This window comes from Vanellus vanellus, assembly GCF_965231255.1.
Source record: "Vanellus vanellus genome assembly, chromosome: 1".
Classification (NCBI taxonomy): Eukaryota; Metazoa; Chordata; class Aves; order Charadriiformes; family Charadriidae; genus Vanellus; species Vanellus vanellus.
Genome location: NC_138905.1, coordinates 220,987,948 through 221,012,279, shown reverse-complemented (window position 1 = coordinate 221,012,279; position 24,332 = coordinate 220,987,948). Strand labels below are relative to the sequence as shown.

Here is a 24,332-nt window from a genome sequence, read left to right as displayed (position 1 = left end):
GGTTGCCCAGAGAGGTTGTTGAGGCCCCATCCCTGGAGGTGTTCAAGGCCAGGCTGGACGGGGCCTTGGGCAACCTGGTCTGGTGGGAGTTGTCCCTGCCCATGGCAGGGGGGTTGGAACTCAATGATCTTCAAGGTCCTTTCCAACCAAAACCATTCTATGATTCTATGATTTTTCGGGGGTTCTGTATTGCTTCTTGTACATCTCGGACACCATCCTCGAGAGGCTGGAGTTCCTATTAGAAAACAAACCCCAGAAATGCTGCGTTGCTATCCAAACAAAATACTTTTCTTCGCAAAATCTTGCTGAAATCCACACATTCATATAGAATCATAGAATGGTTTGGGCTGGAAGGGACCTTGAAGATCATCTATTTCCAACCCCCCTGCCATGGGCAGGGATGGTCCCCTGGAAAGATTTTATTTCAGCTCAGTTTTATTTTCCAAATTAAAAATCAGAAAAGAAACCAACCCCAAAACAATAGGAATTTTTCAAATATTTTAAACAGCTGCAGCAATTGCCACATTAAGGAAAGATTTTGTTCCCTTTGGGTGTATAGACCTTAGGTCACTAACCCTTCCAGCCCAGCTCCCTCTGTATTCAGCGGAGAGAGACAGACTTCCTCAGAGAGACACTTAGCCCAACTCTGGGGACAGAGTCCCCATGGGTGCCTGTCCGTCCTACCAGGGGAGCTTGAGATGAATCCTGCCTGGGATGTCCTTCATGCTCATGAGGAACCCAGGGGGAGGTTGTAGATGCTCTCTCAAGGAACTCTGATATAGTCAAGATAGCCTCAGAGAAGAAGACCTCTCGGATTATGTTTTATGGGATTGCTTTCTTGGCCCAGGTTAGGATAGCAGGATTAGATTGAGAAATGGGACCCACCTGGCGTGTACAAGCATCGGTCCTGGAGTGGGCTGGAGGACACAGAGGAAAGAGAAGTTGCTTGCGTTCACAACAAAGACAAGAAAGAAGTGAATGTCCCAACCTAGGCAGCCAAGAAACAGTCAAGAAGACCAGGAGAGAGCAAAGAAACACAGGGATAACCCTGGAAACTGGGGTTTGCACAGGTGGGCACCCCTTCTCCAGCCCTGTCGTTCCTGCAGCGGCGTCCTCCACCCAGCTGGAAGCAGCCCCCACACTTGGCGAGGGCCGCGTTGTCCATCCGCCCTGGTCTCTCCTCCCTCAAAACAGCCAGATCGACTTTCAGAAGTTTCCTCATGATTGTTCCGTATGGAATAATCCGCCCCGAACCCTGTTAGTCAGCGGCTTTTATAAGCACAAAACCACGAAGACTTTGATTTCTCCCTACCTTTGTCCTGGTGGCTGTGGCTGTGGGTGTCCTCTCTTTCATTAAAGATGCTTAACCTCCCCCGTGCTTTGATTCTCGCTATATTTTATCGCTGCAGTACTTTGCAGCAAGCAGTTCTGCAAATTAATTAAGGCTTGAGCTACCGATTTCTTTCTTTTTTTTTTTTTTTTCTTTTCTTTTTTTTTTAAGCAATGCCAATAATTGTCTGTTGCTTTAGATTTGCATGATGTGAAAGGGGAAGGGAAAGCCCTGGTCAATCTCCTTTGTGGCAGCCAGCCTTTTGTTCACTCCCCTGACGCTCCCTTCTGAAGTGCAATCCTAATCTTTACCGACTTGCTTGCTCTAAAAAAAAATAAAATAAAAAGCCTCTGATCATTTTTGTGTCCCCCTCCCCCGCTTTGCCACATCTTTTTGTTACGCAGCTTAACGCTCAAGCAAGAAAGCGTCCGCAGCTGTCTCGACGTTTCAATTTCGTTTCTCTCTTGATGATTCTTAAAAAATGCTTTTAAGAATTTCCATATTCGAAATCTCCTAACGTCCAGAAAGCTGACAGGTCATTTTGCATTGAGAACAAAAATCTGCCAGCGCGTAACGTGCTAAATTAGCGAGGAAATGGTGAAGATTAAAACTGGCGCTCCTCAACCCGACTCTTCTTGTGCGGAAGCCTTCATCCTCCCCGTAAACAATCACGCGGCTCTTGAAATCAATGCCGCTTAATAGCACGGTGGGGTTCCCCCCCCCCCAACCCCGACTATTTGGAGATTTATCTCGTCGGAGGAATGGTTCAGAGCCCTCAGCTTGTTGGTGCGCAGCCGGGAGGAAAGATGCTTTCGTGGACTCTGCTGTGCTCAGAGCAGCGGCCGGGCAGGTGTCGGCGCGTGGAGAAAAAAAATCCCGTGTGATGCTGTGAGTGAGGAGAGCATCTCCCGGCATCAGCTTTAGAGGTAGAGCAAAGGCTACAGAGACAGTCCTGGCTCGGACCTTTCTTAAAATTAGTGGCTTTTTCAAGCTCCCTGCCAGTTCTTATCGAATTATGTTTTTTAAGATCCCGATTCTGCCGCAGGCAAAATGCCACATTAACAACTCCGGAAAGCAGGCGCCGGCTCCGCCGCTCAGGACCTCCCAGCATTGCACCCGCTGGCAGTGGTCACTTCTCTATGGAAAACAGGCTGAAAGGAGAAAAACTAAAAATTATCAAGAGGCAGCGAATGCAAAAGGAGCTCCATAAAACATTCCGGCAGTGGGTACATGCGACGGAGCAGGCGGCGTCCTCAACTGCGTTAAATGGAATTGAGTTAAAGTTATACTGTGGTTCAGCGGCTGATTTAAAACCAGTCGTCTGTATCGGTACAGAGAGCATTTACTCAAATTGAATCAGCTGCTGTCATACAGGAGGCTGGAAATAACCCCGCCACGGAGAAGACCGTGCTGCTGGGGTTCTTGCCGTCCATCAAACACGCTTGGAATCAGAGGGGAATCGGCTTTATTTTTAAAATCTCTTGATTCTACTACAGCAAACTAATTCTCAATGTATTTTTAAGGTATTTTAGATGTTGAGCCTTTAGCTGCCTGGCTGCAGAAAGAGATGCTGTGTGTTCCCAGCAGAATTACTGCTCTCAAACGCATCCCCATCCACCGACAAGATTCTTGTGTTTCAAACCTCTTGGGCTGGGAGCGGGGGTGGTACCTGCTGGCGGAAATCCTTCAGGATCCCTAAAAAAGCAATCTCAAACCAAAGTTTCATCTGCTTGAATATCTGATTCTCCATATGTAGGTTAACCAGGCAAATGTGTCCCTTAATACCTCTTGGAATAGAGGTTGAAAAAGTTGGGAAGAGAAGAGCGTCCTTTGCTTGTGACGTCTGAATTTATGGGCTGTAATTGAAAGCGAGGTGTCAGTCTTGAAAGAACCTGTTCTGTAGAAGCTTCATCACCTTCTCTGGTCTTCTCTAAAGGTGTTCCTCAGACGAGCTCTCTCTGGTTAGGTGTCTCTTGCCCCAAACCTCATGAGTTTTGCGTGGCTTCCAAGCAAACCTATAGCAAGAGATCAGCCACTGAGGGAAGATGAACAATGCCCTCTGCTCCTGCCCTTTGTGTGGTTCACCCCAAGTGAAATCGAGTGCATCGGTGGTGGTTAATTTTCAGAGGGTCATCTTCAAATACCTGCTACTTATGTGCCATCTGCTTTCGTGCTTGACGTCCTCCAAACACTCACCCTACAGTCCGTGACGCCACGCTGGAAGTCAGCGAAGCTCATGTTCTTCTGTTGACCTCATGGTTCCCAAGACCCCGAGATCCAAACGGAATATTAAATGATTTATTGCCCCAAACTCTGTAATTGCCTCAATCATAGAAGCGTAAGGAGACATGAGGAGGAGCTTGGATAAGTCAAGTCCCCTCAGTCCACGCAGGTCCAGCAGCAGTGAGGAAAGGAAAATGGTAACTGGAACCAGTCTTGATTCCTCCCCCTCTCAGCGTCAGGTGTCCGGTGAATATTTGCTAATGGTTGAGCACCAAAAAGATGATAAATTCTTCACCCGTTTATTTCAAACCAGTCCTTCCCAGGGCGTAGGTAACAGCCAGCCACGGCATCGCTGGCAAAGCTCAGCCACAGGAGCCCCGTGGCGAGCAAGGAAGTGAATTGCTTTCCATCCCAATTCATTGAAACAACACAAGTTTCTGCTCTGCGTGATTCGCCTGTTGCGTTTTTCCATATTTGTCAGAGGGAGAGACACAAGGCAGGCTACAGGATCACCGCAGAACACCGGCATTGCGAATTCTGCTGCTTGCAATAAGCCTGGTTATTTAGGACAGCGTTATTAAAAAATAAAAATAATAATAATAATAAAAAAAATCCTTTCAAGCATGTAGAAATGAGCGCCTAAAATCACTCTGCTGCAGAGACACGAGGCACGCCAATTTAAAAAAAAAAAAAAAAAAAAAAAAGTAATGTATGTCTTCATTAAGCCTGCTGCGTGTTCCCTCCCGGGCGTTCTGTCTTCCTGAGATGGTTGCGTTGTTTTAACTTCCTTCATTAAAACATGCCTTTTTATTTTCCTGAAAGTAGGGCGCACACTTTTCGCGTGGAGGCTGGCTTCTGCTTTAACTGCGTTTATTAATAATGCAGGGCGGAATAATGCTTTGCGTCCATTACTTCGGTGCCTTTACAGAGCACAAACGGATATGTCTAAAATCAGCCTCGGAAACGCGGGGTCTCGGCGGGGATGCTGTGGGACGGGACGGAGGCTCCGATGCCCCGTTCCTGCCTCTGGGTCCTCCCCGGAGGGAACGTTGCTCTGCGGAGGGAAAGCGTAGGCATCGTCTTTCCCTCCGAACCATCCTCTGTAGGCGCCCACTGACTATTTAGGGACAACAGTGGGTCCCCTAAGGGGGGTGTCTTGGCATCTGGCGGGGTGAATATCCCGTAGAGCCTCGCAAGGCTTTCTAAGAACAAATGCTCCCACCGTTTTGAGGCACTCGGGCACGCAGTAATGGGTCTGCCCGGGGAATTAAGCTGATGGCATACTTTGTCCGAGGCTCAAGGCCGTATCCATCACAAAGAAGGTTGGCAGAGGGAAGCAAGAAATACATATACCGTAGATACTGTATCATCTGCTTCGTCCTTCCATTGCGATTCTGTACTTCGGTTAATTCACGGCATTTTCTTCAGGCGCATCTGGTACATATTTTTCCACTTAAAATATGCCCTGAACAGTACCCGCATTGGCTGGAGGCCCCCGCAGGGAGACAGACCCACCGCTGCAGAGACCCATGCTCAGTTCACATTTCTTGCCCAGTTCCCACCACTAGATTTGCCAGGGATCCATAAAAGCTCTTTATTATTCAGTGAACAGCGTAGGCGAGAGGCTAAACCAAATCCAGAAGACACTGGTAGGAGATAAACCTTAACTGATACTAGTCATGGCTGGATCTGTGAATTGTAGCTCTTGCAAAGGACCAGGAGATGTAAATGTTCCTGGAAGCCTCCTTGGTTCACCTTTTGTGTAGTTTTAAGTGATGGATTCTCTGAGGATCCATGATTTAATGTAAAGAACATGCATAGCTATAAGTTGCAAGCTGCCAGCTGTCTCAGACCCAAATTACCTTGATTTTTTGGTAGGTCTAATGTGGAGAGGAGAAACCGCAGAGGAAGAATTCATGTAACATCTAAATAAATTACCTCATCAGTCTTGGAGAGTAAAACCTTTGTGAAATCCAGAGGCAAAAATGAATCTGATTTTGAAAAAAAAGCATAAGTGAAAGAGTGTTTCTATCTCAGCGGTGGGATTTAGCTTTCCAGTGTGATGTTCCGGAGTGCAGCGTACCGTGGAAAATAAAGCAAGGCAGTTTGGGAATCCTTAATAACTCTCAAACCTTTGGGAGGGGGCACAGGCTCGGAGCAGAACGGGATCAGTGCTTGAGTGGAGGAGAAATGGTGCTCTGAATCTCTCGCTCCCCACAAACCTCCTGGTTTTCTCTTGAAAAAGGGGAGGGAGGAGAACATTTCCACATCTCCAACAGTGGAGCACCGTCCAGCCGGATCTTGCACCCATAAACATCTCGGCACAGCTGAGGGTTTCCATGCCATCCCGTAAAGCGTCACTGCTGGGTGTCCTCCATGCTCCTGTGTTTCTGTCCCGCGCTAGGAGAGTGGTCTCATGAGGTTTTGGTGGACCAGCAGACCTGCAGCAGTGCTTCTCTGCTCTCTATGGGCAGTAGTGTCCAACCATTAGGACCTGTGGGGTGGCCGGCATAGGCTGTGGCACCAGCATCAATTCCTCCTTGGCCTCCTCAATCACTCATCCCCCAACTTCCAGCCCTGTGGCACACCAGATTTACAGTTGCATCTTCAGAGGTGGTTAATTAGGAGCCTGAGTAGACGTGGAGGTGTCGGAGGGGTTCGAAACATCATTACTCTTGCCTTTGGGCTGCAGAAAGATTTATGAGCCCTGACCAAGTCATGAAGTCCCTTCTGTGGGGCTTAGTGCTGAGCCCCCCAGGGGGTAAGAACTTGCTTGGGAGAAGAAGTTATGAAATGCAACCTTAAAACGTCTTCATGTGTGACTCCCTTGGGGCCATGGCGGGGATAAGGAACACACCACCTCCTCCTGCAGGTCATGGTGTCCCTCTCAAAGAGCTCCTCTTTCTGCCCCAGATGGCATTGTCTGAACTTCTGGCTGGTTCTGCTATCGGTAGGAGTTCCCTGCCTACAAAATCACACCTCCGTTGTTCCTCTCTTCCCCAAAGGTCCTTATGTTTTTTCTCCAGAAGTCTCTGGAGTTTGCAGATCTGACCCAGAGTCCCTTTATCGCATCTCTGGGGAAATCCTACCTGTCCCTACTGCCACCCATGTGGGACAAAGGGGACATGCCCTGACCTCCAACCTTCTCGAGATCTTGGGGAATTCAGTAATTTGGTGTAGAGAGACCGCGCCAACAGTCTACCTTCTGCATTTACCGAAAATATCTTTAAAGGAGACATAAATCGGCAATTTTCTTTGATTCCAGCGACTGCATCATTTTACCTCCTTTATACTCCCATGACTTCACAGCGAGGTCGAATCACTGAGCGGCTTGCTGAGGATCGATCAACCCTCGCGTGGTTTTCTTTCCTCAGTAGCTGGGTGTGCGAAATACGTACCGCGGTACATGGCAAACCCGGAGCTTATTTCTTTTCTAACGACAGCTGGAGCAGCTCGTTAAGCTGGCGAGCAGCGAGCTGTAATAACTGGCTGAGGCTTTCAAATGTTGTATGCGCTCCGTTGGGAGGTGGTGGGACTTAAAGCAAGGATGGTGGGGGTATTTGAGATTGGGCTGGAACAAAAAATTTGGACAGGTCCATAGTTGCAGCTGGAGGGGGGGAAAGAAAACCAAAAAAAGACCGGTTAAGCCTTTCCCGGAGGCACCAGCTTTTGGGAAGGAGCCTGGTTGTAGGCTTGCGTTGGTGATCTGCCTTCGCCGTAGATGTGCTCCAGAAAGACTTTGGTGTAATGGTAGTCCTTCTTAGATCAGCACTGGCAATGTGTTTGGCTATAGGATAAAGATGCAGCCAGTGCTGCTTCGTCATAGAGGTGCGTTATGGCAGTTAGTATAAGACCTCTTCCTCTTTCAGAAAATTTAAGACCCACAAAATGACTGAATTCTGTTGGTCCCTTCTCAAATCCCACAAGGTTTGGTTCTTGGGATTCTTCTGGATTATTTTACTTGGCTTCATACATACTTTTCCTCAAACTGGGATACAGGGCGACCTGCCCAAAGCCACTGCTTCTGCTGACTGTCCTTTCCAGAGTTTCTAAGGACCACTCAATGCTGTGATGGGATGGTTACAGCAACTGGTACCTTGTCCACTGGTGGTAGCATCTCAAAGGGTTTTACTGTGAATAAAACGCCTTGCACACCAGGGTCAGCCTGTTTCCCAGCTGGGAAACACGAGGCCAAGGACAACCATTACTGGTCCCTCCACACAGAGGTGACCAGTGGTATCTGGGGAGGGATGGTGACTCTGCTGGCCACGTCCCCCAAGTGTAGATCTTCATGCAGGTCACTTAGCTCGGAAAACCAGTCGTTTGGGGTAGGTAACTGGTTTGCTGCCATGCACTGTGCAAACCATCCCTCTGTGGGGAGCAGGTGGGGCAAGAGGAACCACGGTGTGAAATTCCTATGGACAGCTGTCCTTAAAAGGGGGAGGGAAAGGAAGAGAGCAGCAAAGTCATTCAAATGGGACATAAATGTGGGAAGTTGTATCGTCATTGCTCTGTGTGACACCTCTTCTCTGTCTCCACTCAAGCTACACTTCTGATGAAGCAAGCCTGGCCACAGACCTCCTCCTCCTGTGCCACGGAGGGCACCTTCCACCTCCCGGTGGACACTGGGACCGAGAACAGAACTTATCAGGCTTCTTCTGCAGCATTCAGTAAATAAACCTTTTCTTCTGGGGTTTTACTTGGTTGTTTTGTGCCCATTTGCCTCCCCCTCCTGCGGGTTAATTGGGGACGGGGTTAGTGGGGATCAGCCTGTGTGCAACAGATGGGATCATTCGTGTCCGTGCAGGTGTATGTGGCCCCGTGTGTCCTTCCTTGGGTGCGGAGCCCTGGCGCAGGTGAGGGTGCTGCAGGTCCTGGGGGTGCTGGTTGGCACCACGAAGCAGATCCATCACCTTCTGCTGCCAGAGCTGCCCAGTGGGAACATTGCGCTGCCGCTGCAGTTCCCGTCTGGGATGAAATTTTGCTGAGCTCTTGGTTTTTTTTCTTCCAAAACCCATGTAGCATCCTTGCTCCTTTCTGTTCTCACGTGCTAAAGCCAAGAAGGGGCGTGAAAAGGAGAGCACCGACCCTCCTAGTGCTCCTTCAGAGGAGGAAGAGTCGAGTGGAGAAGGGTGAAGGCCTCTCTTTTAGCTGAGCGGTTGGACCTCAGGACCAACCTGAGGCTGTTTGCGGGTGTGTGTCTGCAGTGGTGATGCTCTGTGGTTGAGCAGAACGGTATGCCTAGAAAAACCCAAGGGAGATTATTTCCTATTGCCTTCAGAGTGAAAGAGGGAATTCCAAAATAAAGCATGATTTTCAAGGAACATGGGTGAAATTCCCACCTTTTAACTCAAACTGGCTGAGCAGGAGCAGGGGGAGGAGGTGCTGCTTACCCATCCCAGTCGAACAGGCTTTTCCAGGCGGAGCCTTGTCATCTCATCCCCTAAGAGGCCTGATAGTGCCTCCAGGAGGGGTGATAAGCTCCCTGATAAGGCCCCCGGTGCTTCCCCTGGTATGTGGGGTGTCCTTTGGCCGCTGCCCAGTTGCTCTTGCCTGCTCTTGCCCTCTTGTTGTTTGCCAAAGCCGGGCCATGGTTGGCATGGGGCACGCTGCAAGCGTGAGGTGGGACCACTCCTAGGTTTGAAATGCAAAATTAACCTTCCAAACATCCCTGGGACCTGGAGAAACTCCCAGTTGTACTTGGAGAAAAAAAAAAAAAAGATAAGGTATCTTGAAGTGACTCTCCGTGGGCTGTGTTGTTTGCAAGGTTGGGACCGCTGCGCCCACGCACACATGTAGGTTGAAACGTTCCTCACTGGTTCTCTGCTCCAGGTTCCCTTTTTGTGCTAAATCAAATCATTTATAGAATGAGATGAGAGGAAGAAATATTGTTTCTTTTTCTTTTTTTTTTTTTTTTTTTTGATGAAAAGAATTATTAAATAGGAACCTTTTAAAAGCCTTTGGGAGACTTTCTCTTTGAAAAGGGATGTTGCTTGTCCCGACCATTTGAGGTAGGGGCTGTACGCCTGACACAGTGCATGGGCTTTGCATCGCACCTAATTTCACGCCAGACCAGATTAGACCGAGTTGTAACTGTTTGAAAAAATCTCAGCTTGTAATTAGTAGAAACCTAGATATTATCTGGCGAAACTCCCTTGGAGTTCAACCTGTGCCGGGATGTGATTTCTCCTCCCCATTGCACCTCTGGGCTGCTGCAGGTGAGATTCCTCCCTCGAAATCAGAGAGGGCAAGAGCAGGTAGAGGGGTAAGAAAAGGTTTGGGGGCAAAATTTGGCTGTGGCCACCCAGTGTGGGTGATAAACGAGATTTAATAACGCAGTCACCGGCCAGACCCGTGCAGGTTGGCCTCTGTTCCAGAGAAATGGCTTGGGCACATTTAATTTGGAAATTAAATTTAGTAGATCATAGAATCATAGAATCACAGAATGGTTTAGGTTGGAAGGGACCTTGAAGATCATCCAGTCCCAACCCCCCTGCCATGGGCAGGGACACCTCCCACCACACCAGGTTGCTCCAAGCCCCATCCAACCTGGCCTTGAACACCTCAAGGGATGGGGCAGCCACAGCTTCTCGGGGCAACCTGCGCCAGGGGCTCACCACCTTCACAGGAGAGAATTTCTTCCTAATATCTCACCCAAATCTCCCCTCTTCCAGTTTGAAGCCATTCCCCCTCGTCCTATCACTACATGCCCTTGTAAAAAGTCCCTCCCCAGCTTTCCTGGAGCCCCTTTAGGTACTGGAAGGATAAAACCTTGAGGTTTAATTTGCAGAGATGCTTCAGGCTTATAGCTGCGGTTGGCTTCACCAGAGCTCTGCCAGGAGATGCCATCTCAACCGCAGGCTCTGAAAAATCAGAAGCATTTCAGGTTGGGCATCCCAAATTGGTTCTGTCCTTCAGCTTGATCTCACCTAGCCCAGGTTTTGTTCTTGGGAGAAGAGCCTTCCCCAGGCATCCAGTGGCAGGAGACGGGTGAGAGCTTACTCAAGAGCATCAGCAAGGTGTCAGATCTGGATGGAGGAGAGCTAAGGAGAAGGCTGGGAGCTGAGTCCTCCTGTTCCCAGGGTGAAACGTGCTCACCAGTATGGACTGGAGCTGCAAGTTGAACTGGGATAAAATACAAATAAATATGCAATAGCTGCTCAGTGTCACCCACATCTGCACCAGTAAGACAGAAAAGGTGCTGAGGGCTCCAACGGGCTGTGAACCTGCAGTAAAAGACCATGGCAAGACATGCATGAGCTTAGAGGATGGGTAAGGGGCTGCCCAGGTGCCTTCATCCTGGCCTTACCTACAGCGTGGGGACATGCCTTTGTCTTTTGCCTTTTTGTCCTTTAATGATGGGGTTTCAAAGCTTGGTTTTGCCTGAGGTACGTTGTTTTGTTGCTTAGATGCTCCAGTTGAGATGAAGGATGGGTCACAGACACAAAGCTTTGCGCACGGTAGTGAGCAAGGTTACAGTTTTTATGCTCATTTCTGCCCCAGAGCCTCTTGTTTGCTTTTGTCTGGCTGCCACCACTGGTGGTGGCAGTGACAATGTGCCAGAGAGGACTTCAGCAGAGGCAGTGCAAGCCGGCCAGGCAGCTGCCTGTGCTGGTGTCCACACCATGGCATCATCCCTGGTGATGTCCCCACTCTCACTGCTCCAAAGCGGTGCCTCCAGCCCCCTGGGTGCAGGGAAGGCGGATGGACAATAAAACCAGAAAAAAAAAAAAAAGGCTGGAGGAGGCTGAGCCAAGCTGGAGGGCGATGGTAGAAGCAGGACCAGACACCTGGAACTAGTCAGACTCAACTGGGCTGTGCAACCATGTAGGACCTCCTGGAGCTGCTCACTCCTGCCCATAATCTGCCACGGTGGGAGCCCCAAGCTCTGCCCTGCGTCCTCCTTGGGGAATCTGCCTTCTGCTCCCAAGGGTGGGAGTGCGCTGGGTGCAGCCTCCTTAGACACAGCTTGAATTTGCTGGAAAAATGCAAGTCCATTTTTATAGAATCACAGAGTCATGGAATCACAGAACGGTTTGGGTGGGAAGAAGCCTTCAAAGATCATCTAGTCCAACCATCCTGCCCATGAGCAGGGTCATCTTCCACTAGAACACATTTCTCAGAGCCCTGTGCAAACTACCCTTGAATGTGACCAATGATACAAATCACGGAATCACGGAATCTTCAGAGTTGGAAGGGACCTCTAGAGATCATCTAGTCCAACTCCCCTGCTAAAGCAGGATTGCCCAGAGCACATTACTCAGGACTGCATCCAGGCGGGTCTTGAAAATCTCCAGGGAAGGGGACTCCACCACCTCCCTGGGCAGCCTGTGCCAGTGTCACCCTCACCGTAAAGAAGTGTTTCCGTGTATTTGAACGGAACTTCCTGTGTTCTAACTTGTGCCCATTGCCCCTCGTCCTGTCACTGGGAACCATTGAAAAGAGCCTGGCTCCATCCTCCTTCAACCCACCCTTTAGATACTTGTACGCCATAATAAGGTCTCCCCTCAGCCTTCTCTTCTCCAGGCTAAAGAGTCCCAGCTCTCTCAGCCTTTCCTCATAAGGGAGATGCTCCAATCCCTTCATCATCTTACTTGCCTTGTGATCCACAACTTCTCTGGGCAATCTGTGCTGGTGTCTCACCACCCTCATCATAAACCATTTCCTCCTAATGTCCAATCTAAACCTACCTTCTTTCACTGTCCTCCCAGCAGAGGGGCTCCAGCCCTCACAGCATCTCTGGGGCCTCCTCTGGCCCCGCTCCACCAGCTCCGTGTCTCTCCTGTGCTGAGGCCCCCGAGCTGGAGGCAGCACTGGGGGGGGTCTCCCCAGAGCAGAGCACAGCAGAGGGGCACAATCCCCCTTGCCCTGCTGGCCACGCTGCTGGGGATGCAGCATGGGATGTCGGGGGCTCGCTGGGCTGCCAGTGCACATTGCCGGCTCGTGTTGAGCTTCTCACCCACCTACACACCCAAGCCCTTCTCCTCATGGCTGCTCTCCATCCCTTCATCCCCAGCCTGTATGGATACCGGGGGTTGCCCCGACCCAGGTGCAGGACCCTGCATTTGGCCTTGTTGAACTTAATGAGGTTCACCTGGGCCCACTTCTTGAGCTTGTCCAGGTCCCTCTGGATGGCATCCCTTCCCACTGGTGTATCAACTGCACCACTCAGCTTGGTGTCATCTCCAAACCTGCTGACAGTGGACTCTATCCCAATGTCTATATCATTAATGAAGATAGAAAGTACCAAAGTTTGAGGGACACCACGCATTTCTGGTTGCCACTTGGACCTTGAGCTGTTGACTGAAACCCTGAACTTGGCCATCCAGCCAATTCCTTATCCATTTATGGAATCATGCTTGTAGCGAACCCTTCATGTGGAAACAAGAGGAGATGGTGACACAAAAATTCATCACAGAGCTTTTTTCCCCCCTCCACCATCTTTTGTGCTATTATAGAAATATTTATCTGTGCAATTCAGGGCACTTCTGTGTTGTGGGATCAATAAGGTTGAGATTTCTAAAGTGGCACGAGGGATTTCATCAGCAATTTTAATAGAAGCTGGAGCTTAAAGGCTCACTATTGCTTTTAAGAGCCCAGCCTGCTGCTGAACCGCAAAGCAGCAGAAGCACAGGCCATGCCAACCTCCTAATCCTAATAAGGTGTTAGATAGTCATAATTAGGCTTTAAAATTATGTCAGACATGCTTTTCTGAGAGGAGCCTCCATCATCTTGTGTTGTTAAAACTTGATTACGCGTCGGTTTTACCTGCAAATTGTTCTATATTTTCCCAATTTATAAACATGGAAGATTACATCTGCCTGGACTATTATGTTTAATACCTTTTTTAATATCATAGCTAAATCGCCCATGATTCAGCAAGCGGGAAACTGCAGCAAGTGTTAGCATTCAAGGAGGTGAAACCACACAGCCTTGAGCTGGTCCACATCTCCAGAAATGAAACGTGGTGCTGCGAACTGGCAGCCTCAAAGGCCTTTGCTTGAAAAAACGAGTTCAGAATAGAAAACAAATCCATGAGATTGAAAAACAGGAGGTTGGTTGGTTTGTAGGTGACGTTGTTGGGTTCCTGGAGAACTTCATGATGGAGGAGTCTCTACTTCTGCTGCTACAGTGAATATGGCCGTTTCGAACCTGCCTTTCCTCTCGCTGCTTCCATCTCTCATTTAAAGATAATTGCTCTCCTGCTAATGTGAGTCAGAAAAAAGGGTCACAGCTATTCCGCTGTTTAATTAACACATTTTTTCCAATCTGCAGTAATCAGGAGGCGGTGAGATGCTGTTTGGGAGTTCCTAGAAAGCTCCTTGTTATCTTCACGCTGTTTCAGTGCTGGGCGGATAATATGGGATATTAGCAGACTTGAAATCTTAGCCTTCGTTAATTGCTGCCCTGAACACTGGTTGAGTAAATTAATTCATTATATTTGAGTGTTCAGACATCTTATCGCTGCGCTGAGCCTTGACTTCTCCTTGCCATCCTACACGGTCTTCTAAAGATCATTTCTCCCAGCCCTCCTGCAAGAGCTGGCTGCCATATCTCACCAGTGGTCCCAGCCCACGTGCTTTTCCTTGCTTGTGTATGCAGATTTTTTACTGTTTCCATTTATTTTAACCATTCATCGAGCTGGCATCAACACCTTGATGCCTTCATGGCATACTTGATGCTGTCCGGGGCATCCCATGGCAGCTCAACTTCTAGTCTACCCTAAAACACCCCAACCCTTACAGCACAACTTTAAGTATTCTTGAGGATTTTTTCCCCAATTCAGCACTTAAGTAATAACGTTTCAGGGGCAACTTCATGGAGCTGTCCTTGGAAATGCCTCTAGAGGTTGAGAATTCAGGTGCTGCGTATCCTTGGTGCAGGGACATCCCATCCTTGGGGCAGGTCACACCTCCTTTAGATGCTGTACTTGCCATGAGGTCTTATGGTACTTCGCTGCTGGGTAACAAGAATTGGATTACGCGCTGTTGTCATGGACCTGCTTAGAGATGCTCCTTCATTTTGGAGAGTGAAATTGGTGGAGGGTTTGAGGGTCGACCTCATATTCATCACAAGCCAAGAGGTAGGAAAGGTACCTTGAAAGGAAGCAGAAGAGCGGAGATCCTTACAGGATGTCCTCGCTCCAGGGAAAGCCTTTAAAAAAAGACAAATATGATGAGACTTGCATTAGAGGATCATGAGCTGGTCCCACCGGGTCTTCCTGGAAGGAAAATACAATTTTATAAGCACCAGACAGCTCAGTGCTTAATGCAAATAGCAGCAAAAAACCAAAGCGACACCCACAGCCATACCACGTCAGCTGGAATCACATTACCCTTTAGGTTATTTTTTGTTAGGTAGAAGTTATGTTTATGTTTTGGGGACAAATTTCCATGTTTTGGAAAGTGTCCTTCATTTTACTTTGTTCCCCATATACTCAGCATCTCCTAAATGCCGCAACACAAGGTTTCTTTAGACCTTCAATAAAGTGTTAACATCTGGGACTTGGATGCTCCAGCTAACCAGCTTGCTGGGATACTGGGGAATGACAGGGAAGACTGGGGGTGCTGAAGTCCATTTTCTTTTCCTTGCATCCTAACAGAAGACAAAAACTGCTGCCATCTGCTGTACCAGGATCACAAAACTACAGATATTGCGAGGGACATTTCCCTTGGCTGCCCAACCGCTGCCCTCCTGAGCCCCCCCTGCTCCTCCCGCCTTGCTCGTAGCCTTCCGTGTGTGTTTACCGAGCAGAGCATATGGCTTTTCTTAATGGCAATAAAGCAGATTTTTTGCTCTTGTTGTTAACGTGAATAGCGTGTGGGGAGCGGGACAGGCATAAAGGTGCTTGAGCATCGTGTGGAGCTGCCTCTCCTGCCTGCAAGGTGAGCCGGTGGTCACAGCCCTCCTTTGCAGGAGGTGAAACCACTCAGCACTATCCACCTTGATGAAATACTTAAAAACATCCATCTTTTTCACCTCTTCATATGAAGGTTTGGACCATGGGTGTTGCTGCTTTCCTGGTCATTGCTTGGGGACATAGGCAGGGGACAGCAATACCGTGCCACGAAATTAGATCCCCCAGCAATGAAGTTCTGGTTTTGCTCATCACACCCCGAGCGAAAAAGGTGAAAGGACAAAAATCTGGGGAGGAGAGAAGGGAAAACATTATTCTCTACAAGTAGATGTATAGAGATGGGTAAGTAGGTGTGGGATACTGATTTAAGTGCTGGTTGAGTCCCATCAAGTCATGTCTTCACCACTGGGAATACTCTTCAGCTCTTTGGCCCTATGTAGGCAGCGTGGGAAGAGCTGCTGCTGGGCTGGGTGGAGGATGCAGCCCCGGCTGCTGTGATCAAGTAGAACCATAGAATCATAGAATGGTTTATGTTGGAATGGACCTTGAAGATCATCTAGTTCTAACCCCCCTGCCCTAGGCAGGGACGCCTCCCACTAGAGGTTGGAAACTGAAGTTGCCAGGGGCTGGGTGCTGGACTTAAAGGTTTTGCCTTGGTGGGCTTCATGGGATGTCAGTAGATGCTGGTGCATATTGGTACGTCTCCTCCACGTTGAGTGATGCCCAGCGAGCAGCCGGTGCATCATGACCGGCAGCTTGGGTTGCTCGTGTGCCAAGTGGACCGGCTCTGCAACTGTAAATCCTCACCCTAACTTGGACTACTCTTGTCTTTGCCAGGGTACACTGCGGGGACTCCCTACAAGGTCCCACCGACCCAGAGTAACAACGCACCTCCTCCCTACTCGCCATCTCCGAATCCGTACCAAACCGCTATGTACCCCATCAGAAGTGCCTATCCACAGCAGAACCTGTACACCCAGGTAGGTACCACACTGGCCGCCGCGGCAGCTCACCACCTCGCTCAACGGCATGCAGATACAGCCTGAGGTTCCTGCAGGGCTTTGTCCTTGGCCGTCAGGTCTGAGCACCCATGTCCTGGTGGGATGGAGATGATTGTGGTGGGGCTTTGTGGGTCTCCGGGATGCTGGGGTCTCTCTCCTGCCTTCTCTGTTGGATCCCCTGGATGAGATGTGGTCTTTCACAGTTGTTGATATGCAGCGGAGTCAACGCAGTGGCATCCCTGTGACTTGGCCAGGTTGGGAATCGGGTCCCTTCCTCCAAAATCACATGCCTGACTGCTGGGGCTCGCTGGCTCCAGGATGGTCTCTGCACCCACCTCTCTCCACCCTCCCCAGCTCTCAATGTTGCTCTTCCCCGGGGCCACAAATAACGTTGGCTCACCACAAGGTCCACTTGCTGGTGGCCGTTGGCATCTCACTCAAATTGCATCGCCCTCCTGCCACCTCTCATGGGAAAGCTGCTGTGTCACCTTCACCAGTACAAAGTACTTCAGGCATGACCCAGATCCATGTCCTCATGGAGGAGCTCCTCCCTGAGCACTTGGATCAGTTTCCAGTACCATCTTCTCTGCTCCTGCATTGCCACCGCCTCAAGCTATGTGCTGGGGCCAAGGTTCTCCACAGGGATGCAATTTAGGGCAGATATCCTCTGAAAATCACCTTGATGCCCCTTCCCACTGAAGATCATGAGCTCCTAGGACAAATCTGGCCCTACGGCTTCCCTAGCTTTTCCCCTCCTCTTTAACATCAAATAACCAACTTCTCCAGCAACTAAAACCTCATGGAGTAGTTTCTCTATGCTTTGCTGACACCAGAGCACCTCTTGCTGATTTTGTCTGCTGTCACCTCTCCTTCCGTTAACTCAGTGTTGCATAAACCTCTGGGGACCAAACCCATCCCTGCCTACTGGTTCCTCTCTGATCCCAGCTGAAGCGGGAGGATGGCATCCGCTAGCAGTGCCCACCAGCAAGCCTGAGGTGGAGCAGGGCTTGCAGATGCTGTTTCCTCAGCTCTGCTTCCCAGGGACCGGCAAATAAGAGTTTCAACAGCCTGGAAGGGAATGACATCAAGAAGGAGATGCTTTGGTTGATCCTTTGAGCACGTTGTGCTTGCAGCGTTCACCACCTGGGATGTTCCTTCTCCACAGCTGAATTCTCAGTCACCTTTTCTTCATGGACCTGATTTATCTTAGCACATTCTTCTCGTTCCCCAAGGAAACGCCTTTCAGCATCTGCAATTTGTCCTGTCAACCTTTGTAGCTCCTGAAAGAAAGAAGTAATTTAATAGTTCACCTGCATCTCCTTCTCCCCTTAATCCGTACCTTCAGAGGATCCATAACGGCTTTCACACACACACATGGTAAAATCTCCCTTCGTTGTTTTAAGCCCTCTAATCTTTCTGACCATCCCCGGTTTGCAGGTACCGGCGATGATCCTGCCTGTCCCAAGCACAGCAGTTCTCTCCCTTCCGCTCCTCATGTTTCAGGCCCTTCATTATTTTGGATGTGGACCTTTTTTCTGTTGGCTCCTTTCTTTTGTTCCCACCCGTCCTTCTGCCCTTGTTTCAAAACCCCATGGATCTCCTCAGCCTGAATTTTGGAGCCCCTCTGTCTCCTGTTGGAAACTCAAGAAGATGACACGCTTCCCAGACCCAGGCAAGCGCCTTGGGATCAGCCAAGAGCCACGGCTTCTCCTTTTCTTCCATCTCTTGTTCCTTTTCTATGCCAGCAGCCAAGGTTTTTGGGTCCAGGCCCCATTTCATCCCATCAAACATAGGCAGCCACGGTTTGCCTCTGACAAGCTGACTCTCCGACCTGTGACGCTGATCCCCCTCCCAGTCCCGTTGCCTTCATCCATCCCATGTACTGTCCCACATATCCACAGGTTCAGCTTCGTCTTTGCTTGTCCACATCTCCAGGCACGGGAGCTTGCTCACGGGAAGGACCAGCCCTTGAATGATGTCCCATGGTCAGCTCTTTGTACCAGCAGCTACATGTGACGCATGCCTGTCTTAATCATAGAATCATAGAATGGTTTAGGTTGGAAAGGACCTTGAAGATCATCGAGTTCCAACCCCCCTGCCATGGGCAGGGACATCTCCCACCAGACCAGGTTGCTCCAAGCTCCATCCAACCTGGTCTTGGACACCTCCAGGGATGGGGCAGCCACAGCTTCTCGGGGTAACCTGTGCCAGGGGCTCACCACCCTCACAGTCAAGAACTTCTTCTTCATATCTCATCTAAACCTCCCTTCTTCCAGTTTGAAGCCGTTCCCCCTCATCCCATCACTACATGCCCTTGTAAAAAGTCCTTCCACAGCTCTCCTGTAGACCCCCGTTAGGGACTGTAAGGCCGCAATAAGGTCTCTCCAGAGCCTTCTCTTCTCCAGGCTGAACAGCCCCAACTCTTTCAGCCTGTCCTCCCAGCAGAGGGGCTCCAGCCCTCAGATTATCTTCGTGGCCCTCCTCTGGTCCCACTCCATGAGGTCCATGTCTTTCCTATGTTGGGGACTCCGGCGGTAGATGCAGTACTCCAGGTGGGGTCTCATGAGAGTGGAGTAGAGGGGCAGAATCACCTCCTTTGACCTGCTGGCCACACTTCTCCTGATGCAGCCCAGGGTACGGTTGGCCTTCTGGGCTGCGATCGCGCATTGTCGGCTCATGTTGAGCTTCTCGTCAATCAGCACCTCCAGGTCCTTCTCCTCAGGGCCGCTCTCCAGCCATTCCCCGCCCAGCCTGGATCTGTGCTTGGGATTGCCCTGACCCAGATGTATGACCTTGCACTTGTCCTTGCTGAACTTCATGAGGTTGGCTTGGGCCCACCTTGTCCAGCCTGTCCAGGTCCCTCTGGATGGCATATTGCTTCTGCAACACATCTGGAGGAGCTGAAGACTTGAAGTCTCGAAGTGAAGGCCTGTCACAGCAGAGCCGCACTGGGCTCGAGATACAGGCTGGGTTTGGGAACCTCCTGTGTCCCATCTGGTGCAGGGGGTGGGGGTGGGGCCGTGCTGCCGCAGCCGGCAGGACCAGCCCCAAGAGCATGACTGCTCTCTCCATAGCACGATCTGCAGCTGCTGTAACATCTCGCTGACAGCCCGGTCTGGGTTACCGCGTTGACACCCACTGCGCGCAGAGCTGGTGGTTAACTCAAAATAAAATACCGGCCTTTGAGTCGCTGCTTTGGCTTTTGCTTTCAATGAAATGACAAAACCGATGATGTTTTTTTCCCCTTCTCAAACAGGGAGCTTATTATACCCAGCCAGTGTACGCGGCACAGCCTCACGTTATCCATCACACCACCGTGGTTCAGCCCAACAGCATCCCATCGGCCATCTATCCGGCCCCGGTCGCTGCGCCCAGGACCAACGGTGTGGCCATGGGGATGGTCGCTGGGACCACCATGGCAATGTCAGCAGGTAAGAAGGGAAATCTTGCTGTGTTCCAAGCCACAGTTTCATCTCGCGGGTGGGGACGTAGCCCAAACAACCTGAGGAGGAGATGTGTCCAGGATGAAAGCTCTCTGTGCGTCCCACGTCCTGCCTGCAGCCTTGCAGGGTGTATCACAGAATCATAGAATGGTTCAGGTTGGAAGGGACCTTAAATATCATCGAGTTCCAACCCCCCTGCCACAGGTAGGGACATCTCCCACCAGCCCGGGTTGCTCAAACCCCCGTCCAACCTGGCCTTGAACACCTCCAGGGATGGGGCCTCAACAACCTCTCTGGGTAACCTGGGCCAGGGCCTCACCACCCTCACAGTCAACAATTTCTTCCCAATGGTTAATCTAAACCTGCTCTCTTCCAGTTTAAAGCCATTCCCCCTCATCCTATCACTACATGCCCTTGTAAAAAGTCCCTCCCCAGCTCTCCTGGAACCCCTTAAGGGACTGTAAGGCCGCAATAAGGTCTCTCCAGAGCCTTCTCTTCTCCAGGCTGAACAACCCCAACTCTTTCAGCCTTTCCTCCCAGCAGAGGGGCTCCAGCCCTCCCAGCATCTTTGTCGCCCTCCTCTGGCCCCACTCCAATAGGTCCATGTCTTTCCTATGTTGGGGGCTCCAGAGCTGGACGCAGTACTCCAGGTGGGGTCTCACCAGAGTGGAGTAGAGGGGCAGAATCCCCCCCCTCGCCCTGCTGGCCACACTTCTGATGCAGCCCAGGATACGGTTGGCCTTCTGGGCTGTGATCGCGCATTGTCGGCTCATGTTGAGCTTCTCGTCAATCAGCACCCCCAGGGCCTTCTCCTCAGGGCTGCTCTCCAGCCATTCCTCGCCCAGCCTGGATCTGTGCTTGGGATTGCTCCGACCCAGATGTAGGACCAGCGGCTGCAGAAGTGCCCTGCACGCAGCTAATTGCAGCTTCGCCTGCTAGTTTTGCTGGCTGCTTACCACCCCTTTGGAGGCCAAAATCAATTAATTCCTTTTCCAGGATACTTACGGTCTTGCTGCGTACATTTGACAAAACGAACATTAGCTTTGGTTTATGTATCCCAAATCCTCTGAGTTTTACGTGCAAGGACTGCTTCAAACTGCAATTAATCCATAGCACATTAAAGTAAGGATATGGGCTGGTTTTATTTTTTTTCCCCAAAGCCTGTATTTTTCTCATTAACAATTTTTAGGATTGTGTATTGAATTATGCCAAGAAATGCATCATTCATCCTATTGCAGCTGCATTGGCTGTGAAATAGGACTCTGTTATGGGATGCAATCCCTGTTAGAAGCAGAGATACTACAGCCGGGGTATGACAAGAACCTCTCTGCGAGAGATTTACTGTTGCTTATACTGAGAAGCGAATAGATGTAATTAATGCACGTGGGATGTCTTGAAATTTAGTTGGTAGCATTTGTAAGGAGATACGCAGAAATTGAGAGTACAGTTGCTTCAAGCACCCGGTTACTCTCAGAACAGAGTAGTTTGGGGCTGTATTCTCCACGTCTGCTGAAGGCACCATGCAAATTCTTGCCTAAAACCCTTCCGCTTATCAGCTGCGGACTAAAAGAAAAGAGGCTGCAGTGGGAAAGCCCCTTTGCTTCGTGGCTGGGAGAGGATCGCTCCTTCTGCTGCATCCCAAGGCTCTCGGCTCCGCGGGTTTAAATGAAGCAAAAAGAGCTCCACTGCCCTTGGGAGAGGAGTGACAAACCTCATCTTGATTTTCCCTGGAAGACCTATTTTTTTTTTTCTCATCTCCTTTTGCCACCCTCATCCCTTCCAGTTTGGTCCTTAGATGTTTCAGATCGCTGCAGCGATCTGTTGTTGCAATTTATCCCGGTGCCTTCGGCAGGTGGAAGATGTCAGCAGGTTAGTGGCTAGTTCTGCCGCTGGTCTTTGGGGCCAAGGAAAATGGGAAAAAGGTGAGTTAAGGGCAAAAAGTAACATGGAAAATATGCTGGAGCTTCAGGTGGGTTTATTCCGTTGATGGTACCCCATGAGTCAAACGCCTTCCATTCAGGTCTCGCCGGCAGAATAATATTTGGGAGAACCAAAGAAGACAAGAAAGGCAGCAGATGCTGCGCCTGCCCCTCGGATGCGGTCTGCAGCACCGTACCCTCGGGGTACCGCTCCCCTGATGGAGCTCTCCTCCTTGCTAAACATTTCCCCGTGCCGTTGCAGGAACCTTGTTGACCACCCCCCAACACACCGCCATCGGAGCACATCCAGTTTCCGTGCCAACGTACAGGGCTCAAGGAACCCCCACCTACAGCTACGTACCTCCACACTGGTAAACCCACTGGCCAATTCATGTAAGTGCTGCTTTCGCAAGTCTTGCTCTGCCCTCGTTGACTAATTACCCGCCGAGCACTGCCAGCGCTCCTCTCCTTCCTGCAAAGCTGCTGAATCCCTTTCTCCAGGCGATGCTTTGACTCCACAAGAGCCATTTAGCGCTGCTCCCCGCCAGGGATAGCTGCCCGGCGTGCTGTCCTGGGGCTGCGGGGGGGGTTAGCAAAGCACGGCGTGCCTTGACCTTATATCTTGCTGCTTAGTGCGTGCGAGTGACCTTGGTGGCATCAAGTCACTCTGAGTGCAGCGGGACACTGTGAGAGTGGCAATTTTGATGCTATAAGGTTTTGGATGCATCACGCTGTTACATAAAGTCACAGAATGGTTTAGGTTGGAAGGGACCTTGAAGACCATCTAGTCCCAAGCCCCCTGCCCTGGGCAGGGACACCTCCCCCCAGCCCAGGTTGCTCCAAGCCCCATCCAACCCGGTCTTCAACACCTCCAGGGATGGGGCAGCCACAGCTTCTTGGGGCAACCTGTGCCAGGGGCTCACCACCCTCAGAGTGAAAAATTTCTCCCTAATATCTCACCCAAATCTCCCCTCTTCCAGTTTAAAACCATTACCCCTCCTCCTATTGTGACAATCCCCTGATTAAGAGTCCCTCCCCAGCTTTCATATAACTTGAATACGTTATTTTTTTCCTGCCAAAACGTGCTGGGAGATCGTCCTGTTCATTATCACCGGGGCTGCAGGCAGCTGCCTACAACCGCCTGCAGGTTCGTGTCCCACTCAGGGTCCCAGAATTCCCAGCTGCTTGGTGAAACGCCCTCCGCGTGTTGCTGGAGCCCTTGGTCCATCATAGAATCATAGAACGGTTTAGGTTGGAAGGGACCTTGAAGATCATCGAGTTCCAACCCCCCTGCCATGGTCAGGGACACCTCCCACCAGCCCAGGTTGCCCAAGGCCACGTCCAGCCTGGCCTTGAGCACCTCCAGGGATGGGGCCTCAACAACCCCTCTGGGCAACCTGTCCCAGTGCCGCACCACCCTCAGAGTGAAAAACTTCTTCCTAATGTTCAATCTGAACCTGCCCTCTTCCACTTTAAAGCCATTCCCCCTCGTCCTATCACTACATGCTCCAGTAAAAAGTCCCTCCCCAGCTCTCCCGTAGGCCCCTTTAGGGACTGGAAGGCCGCAATAAGATCTCCCTGGAGCCTTCTCTTCTCCAGGCTGAACAGCCCCAACTCTTTCAGCCTCTCCTCATAGGAGAGGTGTTCCAGCCCTCGGATCATCCTCATGGTCTCCTCTGGACACGCTCCAGCAGGTCCATGTCCTTCTTAATCATGCCCAATTAACGGGCAACGCAGCCGATGGGAACACGTGGCGCAGCTTGGGGAGGCAACCTCGATCCCATCCAGTCCAGGGGGGGTTATCTTGAAATCTCTCCTTGCTGCCTACATTACTTCGGGCTAATCTTGCCCGTGACAAATTGTTGTGCAATTAGCAGAGAGCATCCCATCTGCATATTTTAAATCCCGTGCTTCGGGTACCGCTGGCGAGCTGCTGCTTTCTCAGCTCCGTGCCCAAGGAATTGCCCGATGGAGCGGTGCGAGGGACGGTTAAATCCCGTACGCATCAACCGTACGGGCTGCACGCGGCGCAGAGGAGAGGAGAACAGCCCCGTCTGATCCCGCACCGTTTGCTTCTAACCCCTCGTTTGTAATATCTTTGCTCTCTTCCAGATCCGGAGTCAAACATTGTATGCAACTACACAAGTCTTACATCGGTGCTGCGGACGCTGTACTGCAGCACCTCGTCTGTTTGCAAGAACAAAAGAAAAACAAAACAAAACAAAAAAAGTGCAAGGGTCACTTTATGCATTCTTTAGTGGTTTTTGTAAAAGCTGCTTTTTCTAATCTTCTGCCTCTTTTTTTTTTTTCTTTTTTTTTTTTTTCCTCTCCCCCTCCCTCCTCCCCCAGCCCACATCAATTGTGTAACACACATACTGACACTGAGCAATAGTAAAGTTCTCTCTTTGGTCCTATCATTTGAAAGCTCAGAATATTCACTTTTCCGGCATTGCCCAGCTGAGCGGTGCAAAGATTCTCCCCCCCCCCTCCTCCCCCCACCACCACTTCTTGTTCGTTTGGGTTCTTTTCGTTATTTTTCTGTTGTCGTTGTTGTTGACG

The 24,332-nt window shown here is 50.4% G+C and overlaps 1 protein-coding gene across 3 annotated transcripts in view; it reads left to right on the top strand.

The window, feature by feature from the left end:
- Nucleotides 1-24,332, top strand: part of FAM168A (family with sequence similarity 168 member A) — a 235,271-nt gene extending 210,939 nt beyond the window's left edge. For 2 of the 3 annotated variants that reach the window (XM_082498131.1, XM_082498129.1), the window contains 5 exons: nt 8,098-8,223; nt 16,248-16,390; nt 19,668-19,842; nt 22,036-22,166; nt 23,886-24,332. In XM_082498131.1, coding sequence (XP_082354257.1) covers nt 8,098-8,223; nt 16,248-16,390; nt 19,668-19,842; nt 22,036-22,148 — 557 coding nt within the window. In that variant the 3' untranslated portion in view covers nt 22,149-22,166; nt 23,886-24,332. The remainder of the gene's footprint in view (nt 1-8,097; nt 8,224-16,247; nt 16,391-19,667; nt 19,843-22,035; nt 22,167-23,885) is intronic. The other variant, XM_082498130.1, reaches the window with a different exon arrangement.